Below are 18,569 nucleotides of genomic sequence, written 5' to 3'. Positions count from 1 at the left end.
GCGGAAAATGTTAATTAATAAAGTAATTAAAGCTGTGAAGTAATTAAAAAACACACAATGTCTCCCTCTGAAGTGCAGCAGGGGCATGAAAAGTACAAATACTTGAGTAAAAGTACAAATACTGGAGTGAAAGTACTTTCCATACCGTTTTTTTTTTTATTCAAAATGAATACATAAATAAAAATACATTTAAAGGGCCAAAATAATATTAAATGTAAATGTAGGCAGTAATTAGTTTAGAAAATGTTACCTCCATTTATTTATTTATTTAATATTTTATTGAAATAATTGAGAAATATTTTGATAGTAAATAAAAATTGAAGAGTAAATATATTTCCAGGCAAATAAAAAAAAGAAATATGTATTCTAATTTAATTCAATCCCATATTCAATTTATTGAGACATTTATTTATTTTTATTTAATTCTTATGTTAACTTTAAATGAGTAAACACAGAAATAAACAGAAAGTCTCACCATGTTTTTATTTTATTTTTATTTTATTTAAATAATTGAGATGGAATATAATTCTAAATACACTGAAGAGTAAATCAAAAAACTAATATATATTTGAATTGAATTGAATCCCATATTACATTTATTTATTGAGATTTATTTATTTATTTTTATTTAAATTCTTACCTGGACTTAAAAGGAGTAAAAACAGAAATAAACATAAGGTCTCACCTTGTTTTATTTTAATCATAAATAAAACTGAGGAGTAAATAGAAAAGTAAATTAATTCCGAGGCAAATAAAAAAACAGAAATATATACTTTAATCCAATTTAATCACATATTAAATGTATTTATAGAGACATTTATTTATTTTTTTTCTTACCTAAACTTAACAGGAGTAAAAATACAAATAAACAGAAAGTCTCACCATCTTTTTTTTTATCTTTATTTTTCCATCTGGCCCGTCAGACTTAAACAAAATGTAGCTTATTGTAAAATATGACAATTTGTATCAGACAGAGGATAAAAAACTTGTGGACAATCATGTAAATAAATGTTGGACTTCTGAGCTGTTTGAGGTTTTACTGGGGCGACGCCACGTTTCTTCATCTCCGCTGTCCTCTCGCTCACTTCACAACAGTTCTACTAACTTCATACAAAACGGATAGAAATATAAATAAAGCCTAAACTTGTGGAGTTCAGGAGGTTCCCTTCACCCTGGTGGCAGGAACAGTCTCGTTCCAACAGACGGTCGCTTGCGTTCAGACACAAACTGAAAACAGATCGATCTCGTTATTGTCCCGTTACAGTCGTTTGAACCGTCGATTTAATTAAATGGCTTGTTGAGATCAAATTGTTGGACTCACCTTCACCTGTCACACCAACCCTTATAAGGTGTCACCGATGTCATCATCGCAGACTCTGCAGAAGAAGAAACACACATCGTAAAGACTGAGACTCACTGAGCGACGGGCGGGCGCGTCCACAGACGGACGCTCTGATTGGTTCTTACATGGCCTTGTGGAGACTCTTCTGGTTCATCATGTGCTGCCTGAAGACTTGGATCGCTTTGAACACGTCAACCTGGTCCTGATGTTTCTCCAGCACCTGTCTGTACCTGTTGGACATATTCAGTTAGAAGACATGTCATTGGTTTTTGGATCTTGGAGCTTCTGGAGACTTTGATCAGTCCAGACGAGCTGAACAGAGACATTCTGTGTTTGTTTTGGTTGTTTCTCCTGTTTTAAACCACGTCTCCAGCTCCTTCGGTTGTTTATCAGCTGCAGAAATGTTTGCTGGACTACGACACTCCACCTGACTTTCATGGACTCTTGCTAATGCTAACCAAACAACTGCTGCTACAGACTACAGAGGGAGGTGTACATCTCCTCGTGGTCCAGAAGCTAGCTCGCTAAGCTAGCTAACGTTACAGTTCAACCGAGTCAGGCACCATTAATGTTTCCATCCTGCATTGAACACCACCTCTCATTTATCAGTCCATGCATCTTCCTCCTCCTCTTCCTCTAGCATCTGTGGATTATCTTGAGTAACTTGGTCAAGGCGAACTTTGCCAGACTTGAACTTGTGATGGAGTACCGTGAAATATTACAGCCTCTAAATGGACCTGTGTGCAACAACACCATCACAGAGGATGTTCTGATGGCTTACGGGTACCTTTGTGTCCAGACGACTTCCTTCAGACTCTCCTCGCTCCAGTCCTGGTAGACGAGTTCAGACCCAGACCCTGTCCTGACCTGCACCCCGGAGAGCAAGTCATAGAGGCAGGCCCGGGCCGACAGCGCCACCAGCCAGTAGATCGGCTGCCTCCAAAACCAAAAAGTGGAAAGACTGGAGGGACGACTGTAGCCACTGAGGTGGAGGTGAATTGATGGAGTTCTGGAGGAGGAGACGGTGATGAAGAACTAACATAACAAACTAAATTAAATGTCTTAATTCAGCTCATTAGAGGCCCAACCTGGGTTCTGCTGCTGTAGTGTTCCAGAGTGTCCAGCAGCAGTGATCTCACAGCATCTGCTTCCTGTAAGCTGCTGACCAGGACCTGAGGGAGGGCAAACCAGTCACACCAGTCACACCAGTTCAGCTCAATTAAGATGGGAAATCATAATTACAATATGAGCAAACGTTAAGTTAATTTTTTATGATCAGAGAGGAAATCAGCAACAACACATCAGCTGACTCATCTAACCCAGAGTTCAGTGGGTCAGCAAAGTTTAATAAAAAACAAAAAAAAGTTCTGAGAGAAAGAAAGAATGAAAAGAAAGAAAGGCAGAAAGAATGAAAAGAAAGACAGAAAGAACGGAAAGGAAGAAAGAATGAAAGAATGAAAAGAAAGGAAGGAAGAAAGAAACGAAAGAAAGAAGAAAGAAAGAAAAACAGAAAAGAAATAAAAAAAAAGATGAGAAAATGAAAAAAAAGACAGAAAGAAAGAAAGAATGAATGAAAAGGAAGAAAGAAAGAATACAAAGAAATACAAAGAAAGACAGAAACAAAGGAAAGGAAGAAAGAATGAAAAGAAAGAAAGAAAGAAAGAAAGAAAGAAAGAAAGAAAAAGAAAGAAAAACAGAAGACACAAGAAAGAATGAAAGAAAAACAGAAAAGAAAGCAATGAAAAGAAAGAAAGAATGAAAAGAAAGAAAAAAGAAAAGAAAGACAGAAAGAACGAATGAAAAGAAAGGAAGAAAGAAAGAAAGAAAGACTGAAAAGAAAGAAAAACAGAAAAGAAACAAAGAAAGAATGAAAGAAAGAAAGACAGAAAAGAAAGAAAGAAAGAAAAACAGAAAAGAAAGAAAGAAAGAATGAAAGAAAAGAAAGACAGAAAAGAAAGAAAGAAAGAAAAACAGAAAAGAAAGAAAGAAAGAATGAAAAGAAAGAAAGAATGAAAGAAAAAAAAGAAAGAAATAAAGAAGGAAAGAAAAACAGAAAGAAGACAGAAGTAAAGAAATGAAAAGACAGAAGTAAAGAAAGGATGCAGTCCGACATTGACGACCTCTGACCTCCAGCATGCTGCTGACTCTCTGCAGGTAGAGCGCCTCCTGCTGCATGAAGCTGCTGTAGCAGCGCTGCTTCAGGCGACCGGACCGGAGCTCCTGGAAGAAGCAGGATGAGCGGAGAATCTCCTCGGCCAACATGTCGTTTTTACCCCACACTGCATGGAACAGACTCACATTGGGGGCGAGACCTGAGAGACAGGAAACAGACTGTGGTCTCATCCCGCCAGAGTCTGAGTCGATTCACAACCACCAGCCCAGGATACGGACGGTGGGGAACATGCATACATCCATTTCAAGTCTTTAGGCTTTATAGTCACAAATGGTGTTCCTCAGGGATGGTTGCTCGGTCCACTCAGAGTCACAGTTTCAGTAAACATAAGATAACTACGCTAACGACACACAAATATATCTTCTGTTTAAATAAGAGACACGTTCAAGTCCTGCATGTCAACAACTGTGGATTTCAATTAACCCACAGATTTCTTAAAAATCAAATACCTAGATCCTCTCGCCTTCCTTCATAACTTCCTGAGAAGACTCTTGTAATGCACTATTTTCTGGCTATGACAGCAAAAACAGGTGTTGAATTGATCCAGACTGAAGCTTTATGGAGGTCAAATACAACATGCACAGTACAAACATTTAACTCTGCCAGCAGCACATGAAGTCTGACCGGTTGTCATAGTGTACGTACCTACATGCAGGTCAGCCACAGAGAAAACAGAGAAAGTCTCACCTGACTTGACTGGTGACTGGAAGTCTTCAGACCTGGAGATAAAGAGGTTAACAACAAGCACTTGACATTCAGGTTGTTGAATGTCCATCACAAACACATTATTAAGCAGACGATACATCAAAGAACTGATTGTACTGAATGTTGTCGATGAACACCCTTAATTTTCATACATTCACATTCTTGATGTGTCACAGGAGGAACTGATGATACAAAGTGAGTACGCAGCGTTTCACTCACCGACGTTACAACGGACTAAACTAAAGAGAGGTTCAGTGGTATATTTTCCCAAACGTAACCTATTTTTTTTCCTCACGTTCTGTTTGCTCGTCTGCGTCTCCTGTGTTTAGACACTCTCCAGTTTCAAGTTGATCACGTGTTGTTTGATCAGTGCAGGCAACTCATTTTACAAAACATGTCCTGAGACATCAGCAAACATGAGACGCTTCAGTGTCACTGACGAATGTTTGATTTGTGTGCAGACGACTTAAAGCAGACCGATTATTCTCCGGGAGCCACACACAACTGAGGGAGATACGCTGTCAACAAATTAAAGTGTTTTAAACTTCTACACTTCTACAGAAACTGAGCCAGTAATATACTTTTTCTTTTTCTGTGGCTGTCTTTCATATCTTCAACTGATGTGAGACTGAATCTGTGTCATAACTTTACTCACAGGTTTTGGTGAAACTGTACTCTGTGTTCTGAAAAAAATAACTGATAGCTTATTCACAGACGGACAGACTTCACTTGTTGCTCAGCCTGTTAGCTCAGTTAGCCGTGCAGCTAGTTACGTTTCGAGATTCATGAGAAGACGCCTCAGGTATCAGTCAGGTATCAGTCAGACAGCTAAGCTATCCGTGTTTTAGCTATCTGACGGATTTAGCTTCACACTTAGCGCACAGTAATGAAACTACGTCAGCTGGTAACACCACTACAGGTGTAACTGCAGCAGATCTGTTTAAAGATCACTAAAGTAAAAACACTTCCTCCAGTGTGGTTCCAGACTTTAGCCTACCTGGCTGCGGTGGAGCAGATGTAGAACCAGAGCTCTCCACAGGGGGCGCCATGCAGCTCTCCACCTGAACACAATTAATACGTTCAAGTTCCAATTTAGATGTTTTTTAAAGAATAATAATAAAACAGATCAGATACAGGGTGTGTGAAACAGCTGCAGGTTTGCTTAGAGACTTGTTTAGCTTCAGGTAAAGACAGTAACAGCTTTTATAAAGAAAATTATTTACTTATTGGGTCCATTTGCATGCAAGCCCCGCCCTCGCCGGTCTCTTCCTGGTTCTGATCGTCAGTCCAAACCCAGGAGCCGTTCTTCAGGGAGGAGAACGAGGACACAGAGGAGAACAATGTTTGTGAAACAGAGCACAGACGGATCTCGAGCTTGGACCACGTGGTGTTGTTCTGTGCTGTGTGTAAGAACCTGTTGGGCCCGGCGTCCACCCAGCCACACAGGTGTGTGTGTTCTCATCAGCTGACCCACGAACAGCCTCTCCTCCGGGGTGTGAAGGGACGCCAGGTGACCCCCTGTCTGAGAGCACATGGACTACACACACACACACACACACACACATACACACACACACACACATTAAACCCTGCTGCAGCCAGGTGATAATCGCAGGTGTGATGAAATAAGGTGTGTTGTCTCAGGTTACCTCAGCAGAGCTCCAGGAGCTCCACACGGGGTAGAAAGCGAAGCATCTCTGCCCCAACAGGAGCCAGCGCGGCGGGCAGTGAGAGGCCGGCTCCGCCCCCTCTGACACGTCACCTGATCAGAAGTATAGAACACATCCAATCAATGTTCACACGGCGGCCATCTTCCTCTGATCAATCAAACTGTCACGACTGGTAACAACGCAGCATCAGTCTGAGCTTCACACAGGAAAATGGCCGCCACGTCTATTTTCTTACCTGAAGATGGAAGTGAGGCTGACGGACCAATCAGGAGGAGGGACAGGACGAGAAGAGCCAACACACACGCCATCGTCTACCTGTAACACACACACACACACACACACACACACACACACACACACTATCTAAACTTATACAGAATGCACATTCACAATGAACTAGTAGAAGAAGAACAGACATAATGGGTAAACTATAAATAGATAAGCAAAATAAAATAAATACAGCAATGAGTAAATAAATAAAAGCAGCAATAGTTAATCACTTGTGCAACATAAAGTTGACGTGGAAGCGACTCAGTTTGCTCAAACAGAACAGCTTCACAGTCAGTTCCAAATGTCCCCCAGGTATTAATCAGACTGCACGTATGAACAGTTTGACCCTTGATCGGTGTGATTTCTCGTGTCTCGGCTACATTTAGTTGAACCATTCACACCATCCAACAGAGTCCCTGATGACTGGACCAGGACCAGTTTCACTGTCTCGAACTCGTCTGCATATCTAATGACGGTCCTGCTGTCACACCTGCACTGACACGTGTGTGTGTGTGTGTGTGTGTGTGTGCAGGATGTAAAAGGACAGGTGAGTCATACAGGTGAACCTGCCAGATGTGTTGAGAACATCCAGGGAAGTGCACAATTGTTTGTTTATGTTTTGTTGCAGTTTGAAGTTTGGCTCCATCTGACTCTAGACTCACCCTGTTTCTGGTTAGCCGGCTCTGGAGGGTGTGCCCGCCCGCCTGCCTGCATGCCTACACGCCCGCCTGCATGCCTGCACGCCCGCTTGCCAGCCTGACTGCCCGCCTGCCCGCCCGCCTGCCTGCCAGCCCGCCTGCCTGCCTGCCCGCCGTGTTAGCCCGGAGCTAATTGTTGTGTGATGAACCCTTCAGTCACACGTCTCTGGTTACAAAGTGCTTCCTGTGGATGGAACAGGAGTCAAACAAAGCCACTTTCCTACGATAAAAGATTTCAGGATGATAAAACAGACGAGACGTGTCCGGAGTCTCGACCCCCCCGCTGATCTGGATCCTAGCGGTCCAGCAGAACCAGCACTGCTCCGTGTGCGCTGGTTACAGTCTGAACCTTGGACCTCATTATATTACTGCTGTAAAGCAAAACTATAAAGAGGAACATGAGGCTTTTACAGTGCCGGGGGATGTTTTCACATCACCTCCACCCTGAACTTGCTTCACATCTCGCATGACTGCTTTATACTTCCCCGTGTTCGTCCGGCAGGTTCACCTTCGACGTTTAGATTAATATGTCACGAAGGCGACAAGTTAGAGATTAAACCAGCTGTTAAAGTCGTCGTGTCTTGTAAAACTGAGTGTTTCCACCTCGGTCTGTGATCTCGAGGCTTCCAAACGTTCTGCGTTTCCTTTTGGTTGTTTTTTTAATTTCAAATCAAGTCTCCTGCTCCTTCAGATGTTCAGGAGGAGCTTCAGATCAGTTCTGGAGATAAACCACTGAGTCGTTGTTGTTTTCTCTGGATGCCCTCTCGAGCCGATCAGACGCGTTCAGTGTTAAATATCAACGTAAACAGTTCAAACGTAAACAGAGGCACCGTGTATTTAAGAGTGCTTCTTGTTCCTCTCCAAGTATCAGTTTAAATTTCTACTCTCACACAAAATTAGATTAGAAAATTTGATACAACTGACTAGAAATAAGACAAATGCACCTGGTGAGAGTTTGAGATTGTGCAAATCAGCTGTTTGAGTCAGCAGAGAGAAAAAAAAACTGGTTGAAATGTTACAGAGAAGAACAAAGACGAGAGAAATCTTCCAGTTTAAAACTTAAACACAGTGTTTGTGTAAGTGAACGCACGCTGGCGTCTTCACAGCACCGAGGTCATCATTCATAATGACGTTAAAGACATTTTAAACTGCTTATTTATACAAATATATACATACAAATATATATAAATATATACAAATATAGGTGCTGACCCACCTAAGCTCAGCTGGAGGTCTTCTCCTCTCCTCTGGTGCTTCTGTGAGTTTTGTCCCCTACAACAAATATTCATCTGTGAGCTGCAAACTCAAAATATTCAAAGCAGGTTTTTCATCTCACCTGATGTTCACAGCTGATCCAGTCAGACTGGTTTAAGAGGCGATCTGACGCACAGTAATTACCATCCGTCACTGTTGCACCCGTCCATCACGAATAAACGCCAGCAAACGAACAAATAAACGCTTGGAAATTGTAGGGTAAAAAAATCGCCTCCAGAACTCGCCTTAAAAATGTCCCATTTTTACGTTTTCTTCACTGTCAAAATAATCCGGTGATATTCAAGTCTACATCCGTGAATGCGTTGAAAACACCGGCTGCTTGTGGTTAATTCGGCGTACGTTAAATGGTGCACACTTGACTAAATGTCGTCAAATATCGGCTTATTGAAGAGTAAAGTACTGACATTACGCACACGTGATGAGGTCCCGCGGTCTTCATGTGAAACAGCGCAGGCTCTGTGGTCAACATGAGGCTGCACGCATTCCAACACACTCCTTCAGATGTGTTCCTCTCATAAACAGGCTGTTGTCTGATGTGAACGTGCAGAAGTCACAGTTGTGTCAGGAGGGAGGGAGGGAGGGAGGGGCTAGAGGGAGCTGATCAGAGCAGGTGAGCTCACCTGTGACAGGAGCTGGGTCAGAGGTGGACTGTCTTCTGAGAGTAGCCTCGCTGTGGAGGGGTACCTGAGTGAAACAGGAGGCAGCTAGCACAAGAGTCACCGCTAACATCTGCTAGCCGTTGCTACTGTAAGCTAGTTAGCTAATTTTAGCGGTGGAGTTAGCTGGAGTTTGGTGCCTACATCGCTAGCTCCGGAGCTTTGGACCAGGCTGGGCTAGCTGGTTAGCATGCTAACGCCAGTTTCTCCTCCGACGTCATAACTTAAAAACTTTTATTTCATCTTTTGTTAAAGATGTTGCAAATGCTAATTAACTTGTACCCGTAGCCTTCCTTTGATAGGCTACAGGTTAAAGTTAGCCTAACCATTAAACTTCCTTTGATAGCCTACTGATGTAAAATGCTAATTAACTTTTATCCTTAGCCTTCCTTTGATAGCCTACTGACATAAAATGCTAATTAACGTTTACCTACAGCCTTCCTTTGATAGGCTACAGGTAAAAGTTAGCCTATCCATTAGCCTTCCATTGATAGCCTACTGACATAAAATGCTAATTAACTTTTATCCGTAGCCTTCCTTTGATAGCCTACTGACGTAAAATGCTAATTAACTTTTATCCGTAGCCTTCCTTTGATAGCCTACTGACGTAAAATGCTAATTAACTTTTACATGTAGCCTTCCTTTGATAGCCTACTGACGTAAAATGCTAATTAACTTTTATCCGTAGCCTTCCTTTGATAGCCTACTGACGTAAAATGCTAATTAACTTTTACATGTAGCCTTCCTTTAATAGTCTACGTCTGTCATCAAAGGAAGGCTACATGCAAAAGTTAATTAGCATTTTAGTATACCGAGGGTCTTAACTCTGACGTGATCTGAAATCAGAATCAATCAGATTCATTCAGTGTGTTTACATGACACTCAAGAAAACCGAAATACTGTGTTAGTCCGACTATGGTTGGATTTTTAAGATGCGTATACATCTTAGTCTGACTGAAATCGGATCAGATCGGATTTCTCATAGTCGGATTAAAACACCTAGATTATTCGATTGATAGTCGCATTACTGCTGCATGTATACATTCAATCAGATCGGATCCGATTTTTGCATTCTGCGCAGGCTCACGACTTTTTTCCTGGGGCCGTGAGCCGCAAGTAGAAGGACGGCGGCGGCAAGAGCGCCATTTTGCATCTAGTTTGTGTAATTATCATGTACAACATATACGAAATGTACAAAGATGTAGCTTCTCCTCGCTATGCGTACAGCTTCTTTCTGGAATGCCGAGGCAGCTGGTGACGTAAAGAGGTCAGCCGGAGGAGGCTCTGTTACCACTAGTTGAAATGGGTACAGCGCCACCTAGTGACATGCTCCGGCCAATAATCCAATTTTCTCACCGGCATGTATACTCGGATAATTACAGTTGTCTGGTTGAGTAGCATAGTCGAACTATGGCTGTAATCTGACTAAGCTGTGCATGTAAATGTACTGATTGTTTTTTAGGATATCAGATCATTTGCATTGTCACTGTTGGATGCCTCAGTTTTTGAGTCTGTAATCAGCTGGTGCCACATTTGAATTTGCTCTTCTGCCAGTTTCAGTTGTAGTGAGGTGTTTGTTCGAACTAACGGAGCAGAGGAGCAGACGATGTTTCATCTTTTATGTTGTCGTTTTTCTTCTACGCTCTCACAGACGGACAGACACCTGAACAGTGATGATGACAACTTGAGGCAGAAAGTATTATAAGAGATTAAGTGTTTGGGAGATCTTCGAGGGAGGCGGCCACAGCTGGTGTACATCCTGTTAGCGTGTGTGTGTGTGTGCTTGTGTGTGTGTGTGTGTGTGTGTGGTGGGGGGATCCTGATCTCATAGAAAACCTCCTGACTACAAAAGAGTGTCGCCTCTCCTGCTGCAGGGTAACACACACTCAGCCCCACATTGTTGTGCAGGATTGAGTCTCAGAAATCGGATCTCTTTGTTGCAGTTCTTGTTGTGAAGGTCCAACACGTCAGAACCGACCAAAGATCAACCTGAACAAACAGGGAGTGGCACATCACCAGGGGAACTGCTAACGGCTGCTCATTACATGCGCTTTCTGTTGCTATACATGCTGCTGTTAGCTAGTTAGCTCAGTTAGCCGTGCAGCTAGTGGCCTGGGCTGACTCCACAGACTGGGAGCCTCGAGCAGCGATGCAACTGAGCAGCCGACGGCTTTGACATATCGGTTGTTTTGTTTGTTTTTAAAATTATATTTAGATTTTTTAATGTTTAAACTAAAATTCATTACACAGGCTATCACATCTTCAAGTATATTTACTGCCAGAACATCATTTCTGATACTTGAAAGTACAAAATGTAAGAATTTAAGAAGAAATCGTCTGTGTTGAAAAGTTACTACTGAAGTTAGCATGCTAACCAGCTAGCCTGGCCTGTGTTGAGAGGGGATTCGACACTTGTCTGAAATAAAGTCTGTGGTTGAACACCAGCTGAAGATAAATTCATTTTTTGATTTACAACATAAAGTTTAAATATGAAGTATTACATCTACATCCATACGTCTGAGAAGGTGGAGCAGGGGAATGTTTTTTATAAGAATGATCAATAATCGACTGTCAGAATAGCGTGAATTTTGTCTAATTGTGTCGGTTATAACCATGAAAATAAAATTCATCATCGTAAATAGAGTTATAGAGTATAAAAATGTTCTTGGCGGGCAGAAAAACAAACATTAGAAAAAAGAAGCAATCATGACATTACCTGTAAACACACACACACACATAAGAGCATGTGTGTGTGTGTGTGTGTTTGTGTGTGTGTGTGTGTGTGTGTGTGTGTGTGCATGAATGTATGTATGTGCATGTATCTTATCTTATCTTATATATCTTATCATTATGTTAGTTAATTTTTAAGCCCAGATTTAGGGAAAGATAGGCTAATATGTGACCATGTTATTTAATATATTTATGGATGAATGGATAGGATGTTTTTTAAAACATGTTCTTTGTGTGTTATTCTAAAGGCCCCTCTAGGGACGGGCATTGGAAATTAGCTAAGGCTATAAATGCTACGATGCTTTCTGTTGGATTGTTGTGCAACCCACATGATTTGTATCTGTCCCTATCAAATAAACCATATACAATACAGTACAATACTGACATATTATATCCACACTGCATGTCACGTGTCCAGGGAAGCTACCTGCAGATCTATATGTTCTGGTTCTACATCTCCACCCTCCCTTTGTATCCTGGACCCCTTGTTCCCTCCAAACTTCAAGCTCATCCTCACACACAAACCTTAAAGTCACACTCACCGCTCTCAACAACAAGTAGAAGAAGAAGAAGAAGAAGAAGAAGAGGAAGACGAAGAAGAGGAATCGGTCGCTGAGATTTTCCTCACGTCCTGCTGGTTGCTGCTCATCGAGGTAAAGATGGCTTCATCCAACCACCTGAGTGTTTCTGTCACTGCTGCACTGTTAATTCATTCATTCACTTGTAAACCAGTGATGGAATTTAACTAAGTACATTTACTCAAGTACTGACATTTGGAAGTATTTGTAATTTACTTGAGTATTCCCACCTTTTTTTTTTGCTATTTCAAACATTCATGCTGACCTCATGCTGCACCAGAGTCAACAGCACATCTCTAAATTAACTTATTTTATCTTTTTTAATTTACTTTTATCTGATAAAAAATTATGACTCCAATCATTAGGAAAATGCTGAATATATGGTTGACCATTGAAACCATCTCAGCTAACCTCTCTGGGGACTATTTTATGATAGTTGAAATACGTGATAATGATCAGTTCTGAAGACGACGGCCTAGTTTTGTGTCTACAAAAGTATGTTTCCAGACCCATTTTGGCCTCGGGGGCTAAAGAGACAATCCTACACTTGGTGCTCTTGTCTTGTAAACAACCACAATGAAAAGCAACCCGAACCAATTTTTAAAATGTCACATCTCGCTCCTTTCCATCCCCGTTGATCATGAAGAAGAGAGAAACGCCTTGTATTGAAATGTTTGTGCATTTTAAAACAGAAATCAAACAACCTCTCTAAAAATCAAATGGCTGAAATAAAGTTAGTGTGCAGTGAATCTTGGGCACAATGATAACAGATAAGTTTGTGAACAATTCATAATTTTATCAGAGCGAGCAGCCACAATGAGACAATCAGCAGCAGCTACTTAACACAGAAGCCATATACTCTTAACTTTATAGCTTTACAACAAAGTGTCCTTCTTATCTCGCTTGTAAATATGAACACATAACTTGTACTGCACCTCAGTTTGATCAGCAAGCCACAAAACTAACATTCACCAGGAAACAGCACACTGATCACCTCAGTCAGCTGCTGCTCAGCTGCTGCCAAGACATCTTAACTAATGTTCTTGTTCTCTATCGTTCACTCAGCATGAAAAAGCCACAGCACCTTATTACTTCATTTTAAAATGACATTACAAACATTATTTTAGGCTTTAAAAGGAACTGATCTGATGAGATTTCAGTTTGCAGTAGTCCAGAGAATTGTCTCCATTGTGTTTCTTTGCTGTGTTTATGTGTAGAGATGCAGTCCGCCCTCCACTGTCTAAGGGTGGTGGTGGTTTTATTGAGTCTGGCTCCATCCACCCAGTCATTCTCCCACGGTGCCAGCCACGCCTCCTGTCAGGAGATGATTCCAGGACACATCCGGGCTCAATCCCTGGACCCACAGCAGAGCTATGTCACCCTGCACACATCTGCCTCCTCTTACCTGTCCGGACAGTTAGTTACAGGTAGTGGACAACTAGTTTTCAACCAATTCACTAGTTAATTAACCAATAATGACAAAGTTCCTTATGGGGCAGGTCATCACTTGTACTACTTTACTGTCACTGCACCTGAATGTACACTTTATAGTTGGTAAAAGTAACGTGAGATTAACAAAAGTAAATAAATAACTATTGAAATGCACAAGTTTAGTTTAGTTTAAGAAAAAACAGGAGGAGGAAATGTTGTCCTTTCTATGAAGTGGTTGCATCAAGGCAAAAATTGGCAGCGCCCTCTAGAGGCCACAATAAAAATTGCAGCATCAAAGGAGGAACTTTGATGAAGTAATAAAAAAAACAGCATTAAAAGGACGACAGGGGAAACAGTTGGGTGAAACAAGTATAAGACTTTCATTCAGGAGACGTAGTAGAAACCAAACTGTTTTCATAAACCTAATCTTGTAGTTTTAGTGGCTGAACCTAACCAACCGTGAGCATACGATGAAGATACCACCTGTCACTGGTAGACTGAATCGGCCATGTTTTGACAACGTTGAAAATAAATCCATTATTTGAACTTAGAAAGATTGTTTTCTCTGCAATTGGTCATCTTCAGCTAGTTAGAACAATCAGTTGTTACAACTCCACATTATGTGATGTCTCTTCTTCTGCTTCTCTGAATCCATACTTGTGTCCCTAGTAACTGTCTGAAGCTCTCGGGACTTCATGGGTTTCCTGCTCCAGGCTTGCAGTGCGGAAGGGTCTGAGGGCAGGGCCGGAGACAGAGTCAGGGCGAGGACTGGATTTGGGGCTGGGGTCACATCTACAAGGCTGGGCCCAGTGCTGGTGGGTAGTTCCTGGGCCCTCAATCCCCCTGGTACGCACACCCTGCACTGCCTCTCAGAGGGTGATACCCTCACACACTCTGACAAACAGCTGAAGAGAAACCTGTCGTTTGTGTGGAGGGCTCCTGATAGACTCATGGGTGACATCAGGTTCTAGTAAGTATGAACTTTCCAGTTGAAAACAGGTACCAATAGGAATCCTACTGTAATGTACATAACCCTCTTTGTCTGTCATTCCAGCATCACAGTGGTGCAGTCTTACTTTGTATATTGGGCAGGTATTGAGTCAAGAGTGGTGCATGATGGGAGTTGTAGTCCTTGTTGTGATCATAACACCACAGAGATAGATGGAAGGAATTCAAATATTGTACAGCAGGGAGATGGAGTTCCTACTCTGCCAGGTACCCTATTCAATGAAGGACTTTCATATCAAATGTCGTGTTTGTTATCCATCCACTTACCTAAAGTTTTATGGATGTTATGTCTTGTTGCCACACAGGTCTCAGAATCCATGGAGCATCAAACAAGCTAACAAATGAGACGGTCAACCCTGCATCTACCCCAGTGCCCCCTACAACGACAAGCAGTCGAATCAGAAGCTTCAAATCTCTGGAAACACCAATAGAAGTCACTCTTCCAGTCTTTGAGATGAACAGCTCTGTGACTTTGGCATCCCTTGGTGTTCAATGCCTGACAAATCAGCCAGTCTATGAAAGGAACAGCCCTTTGTCTTTCGGATCTCTCGAAAGTTCGTCTAAGGGCAGTGAGTCTAACACTTATGTAACATCTGGATCCATTTTAAGGATAACTGAAGAGGCTCAAGAGAGCCCCTCCTCCAACCAACCTTTCATAGCCCTTTTCTCCTCAGCTGAGACAAGAGGGATGGTAGCAACTACCACTCCTTTGCCCAGCATCAAAGTGCAAAACCCAATGAGTTCTCTTGCCCTTGTTCCCTTCCCCTCCCTGAACGCTGGCGAGATCGAAAGAAAAGAGAGATGAAGTTTCAGGACCCAAAACTGCCGGCTGCTCCTGATGCTAAAGGAACAACATTAAATCCTGAAACCACAACAGCTTTATTCTCAACCAATCACAGCTTCCAAACCACAAATCTCCCAAGAATATATATATAGCCAAGAATCCAAGAATATCAAACCCGGACCAAACTAGATCAGTCAAATTTGAGAATGATTATAGTTCGTCACAGCCCTGGAGGACTAGCCAAACCAAATCCAAAATCAGTCCAATCAAGGATGAAGCAGGTAGAAAATCCATGCCCCAGTCCCAGAATCAATCCCTCAACACTAAACGTATCTTCAGGTTCCATTTTCAGCAAACTCCTGAATGTCCTTTCCCACTATCAGCTCATGAATGATTTACCCAAAAATCAGCCTGAAGACAGTATATCTGAACCCAAAACTAGACAAACCAGAATCACCCCCCAAACATGGTCCCAGCCCCATTCCCAAACAAGTGCACCACGGGCACACATCTTTGGATGGAAGCAAACCTCAGTAGCTCCTCGATCCATCAGCCCTCTGCCCTTCACATCAAGGTTCGACCCAACTTTAATGCTTGATAATGCGAAGGAGAACAAAGATCTTCAGGCTCAAGCGGAGATCAAGACCATGAGCCCCATTTTTGCCTCAATTCCCTCAACTTCTCCTTCTTTTTCTTCTTCTTCTTCTTTGTCTACTTCACCCCTTGTTCATCCTAGTTCCACCATGCCTAATCCTCACACTGGAAGTTCAACCTTGGTGTCCACAAAATCTTCTTTCGCCCATGCTACTTCCTCATCTCTTCCCTCATCCTCCTCCATGACGAAACACCCCAACACAGCTCCAGCCCCTTCTGCTCTCCCCTCTCCTTCCCCAATTTCCATTCCTTCGCGATTTTTCTCCATCCAAACTTCCTCACCTATGCCATCCTCCGTAACCTCTTCTACGAAACCCTCCTTGCATATCTCCAACTATCCATCATCAGCTCCCTTCTTTAACTCAGCCCATCTATCAACTTCTTCTGCATCTCCCTTGACCACCTCCCAGTATCACAAGTTCAACCTCACCCACATCTTCTTCTGCCACCATTTTCCCCATCCCTCTCCTCCTCCATTGCCTCATTAGCTTCCTCCGTTCCTTCTCAATCCATCTCTACCTCTACCTCAACATCTTCTTCCTCCTCACTTAGTCCCTTATCTTCCCCCAACTCATCTGCCACCTCTTCTCCTTTGTCATCCTCCCACTCTACCTCCTCTCACCCAGAACCCTCCAGAGCTCCCCGTCGCTCTCTCTATCTTGCCCTTATTTCCACTTCTCAACAACTCACCCGAGGTCAAATGTTGCTAATCCAGAACCGTATCACATCATCTGATCCTGTCCTGAGCCCAGCGACTACTTTCCAACACATATAAAACTTAGCCTCTATGCCAAGCTAGCTTACAGCTTTCTAAAATAATGACCATAAATGAATGAAACAAGGTTGCTTTTATGAATCTGTGTCTGAGATTGAGAAATATCAACTCTTGGACGGAGTTTTAAACTTGTGTGTCATATTCATTGCAGCCTCTAGCAGCAATTAGCACGTCAGCAGGAGTTTTAGTCTTGTTTTCTAGAGATTTTTGCTTCTAATATGTTTAGGGAACTAAAACTACAATCTGCCAACTGATCCTGGAGGGGATTAACAGACAATGCTAGGATTACAAACACCATTTGGTGGATACGTTTAGTTTTAAACATGCACCAGGAACATAAATACAAATGGTATCAACACACATTACCAGTGACACAGGCTGTTTTTTCATCTCTATGATTGTATAATTTGATAATGTTTTGTGTGTAGAATTAGCCTGCTGATTTAACATGCTAACAGATTTTGTCCCACCAATATTCATGTGCATGTACTGAAATCACCAAAGACCACCGGAACCTGCTGATCGCATGACAACTTCATTTTTTTGTAAACTGTCATGTTAAGTCACATGGATGCACTTAATAATAAAATATATCTTCCGTTTTATGCAAGGTGTATTTCTTTATTTTGGCTCTTTCTGTAGGTTTTGTATGGCAGTGTTGGTTGCTTAGTCATTTCACAATCACGTGGTTGTGTGTTAGAAGCAGCACAAGGCCTCTAGAGTCTGTTGGCAGAGATTTCACAGCCATATTTTATTATAACTTCATCCAAACGATGGGACAGAGGAGCCATCTGTCCAAAAACAGTCATGTGGTTGAAATAATGAACTGCTAATATTTCCCTGGGTGTTTTTCTGCAGTTAGATCAGATAATAAATACAAGGATCTATGGAGATATTCTCTGTATATAAACAGGCTGTGAGGAGGAACGCTGACTACAAACATGGATGAGACAACAAATTCAAGGCCCTGTTATCTCTGGAGGAGCTGATTAAAGTCTGTGTGCAAACCGTTCAGGAGTGTTTAATGATAAGGTGAGCAAATACCTGGTCCACTTGGCAGCAAATAATCATTAAACTTTCCCTTTAAGTAAATACAATATTACTGAACTTTACAAAAGTACTCTCACCCTTTACACAGATATAAGAATGCATTGGCTATCTTTTAAATCTTGTTTCTTACTGACCTGATGTTCATTATTCAATTTAAAAAGAAAAAATCCTGATCAACAACAACAACATCAACAACACGTTTTAAGGCTTAAAGTAGGGCTGTCAGTTTAACGCGTTAATTAGATCAATTAATTACACAGCAAATTAACGCGTTATGAAAATTAACGCAATTAATTCTGAGATTCTGAGTGGCAATTCAATGCGCGAGCATTTTAAATTTGGCCCATTGAATGATCCGTAGGCTACTTGGCAGTGGCACGTTACGGTAGCCATAGACATATAGAGCTTAGATTGGGTCCAAAATATCAAGCCCGACCCGACACGGCCCGACACATTAACTGTAATTATGAGCCCAAGCCTGATTTAAACCCGACATTTTTTTAATACGTGGGTTGTTATTGTTGACACCAGTAACGCGTTCCTCTAATCTGACCACTTTTTTCAGTAATGAGTAATTTAACGCGGTAATATTTCCAAACCAGTAATCAGTTACTAATTCAAGTCACTGTGCGTCACTATTATTTTTGTCATTTTCCTTAGTAAAAACATATATTTTGCTTTATCTTGCGTCTCGAGGAGTGACGTCTCGTGCGCGAGAATTCTATCACCGAAGCTGCTCCAGCTTAACTTGCCAATCAAACGCTAAACAC

At 41.8% G+C, this 18,569-nt stretch overlaps 1 protein-coding gene across 8 annotated transcripts in view; it reads right to left on the bottom strand.

Moving 5' to 3' along the window:
• Nucleotides 1-768: 768 nt before the first annotated feature.
• Nucleotides 769-18,569, bottom strand: part of LOC115590265 (uncharacterized) — a 36,075-nt gene continuing 18,274 nt past the window's right edge. For 2 of the 8 annotated variants that reach the window (XM_030431559.1, XM_030431563.1), the window contains exon 14: nucleotides 769-1,227. Coding sequence is in view for 2 of the 8 variants with exons in the window: in XM_030431562.1 (XP_030287422.1) it covers nucleotides 1,343-1,376; nucleotides 1,468-1,572 (139 nt within the window). In the remaining 6 variants the exon portion in view is untranslated. Of the gene's footprint in view, nucleotides 1,228-1,321; nucleotides 1,377-1,467; nucleotides 1,573-2,129; nucleotides 2,352-2,430; nucleotides 2,515-3,469; nucleotides 3,655-4,160; nucleotides 4,235-5,217; nucleotides 5,282-5,443; nucleotides 5,526-5,634; nucleotides 5,758-5,869; nucleotides 5,983-6,125; nucleotides 6,206-8,074; nucleotides 8,131-8,194; nucleotides 8,694-18,569 lie in introns of those variants that run through there. The other 6 variants (XR_003985723.1, XR_003985721.1, XR_003985724.1 and 3 more) reach the window with 6 other exon arrangements.

The sequence above is a fragment of the Sparus aurata genome, chromosome 10 (genome assembly GCF_900880675.1).
Source record: "Sparus aurata chromosome 10, fSpaAur1.1, whole genome shotgun sequence".
Lineage (NCBI taxonomy): Eukaryota > Metazoa > Chordata > Actinopteri > Spariformes > Sparidae > Sparus > Sparus aurata.
Note: the sequence above shows the minus strand (reverse complement) of the source record. Positions and strands in the feature narration are given on the sequence as shown.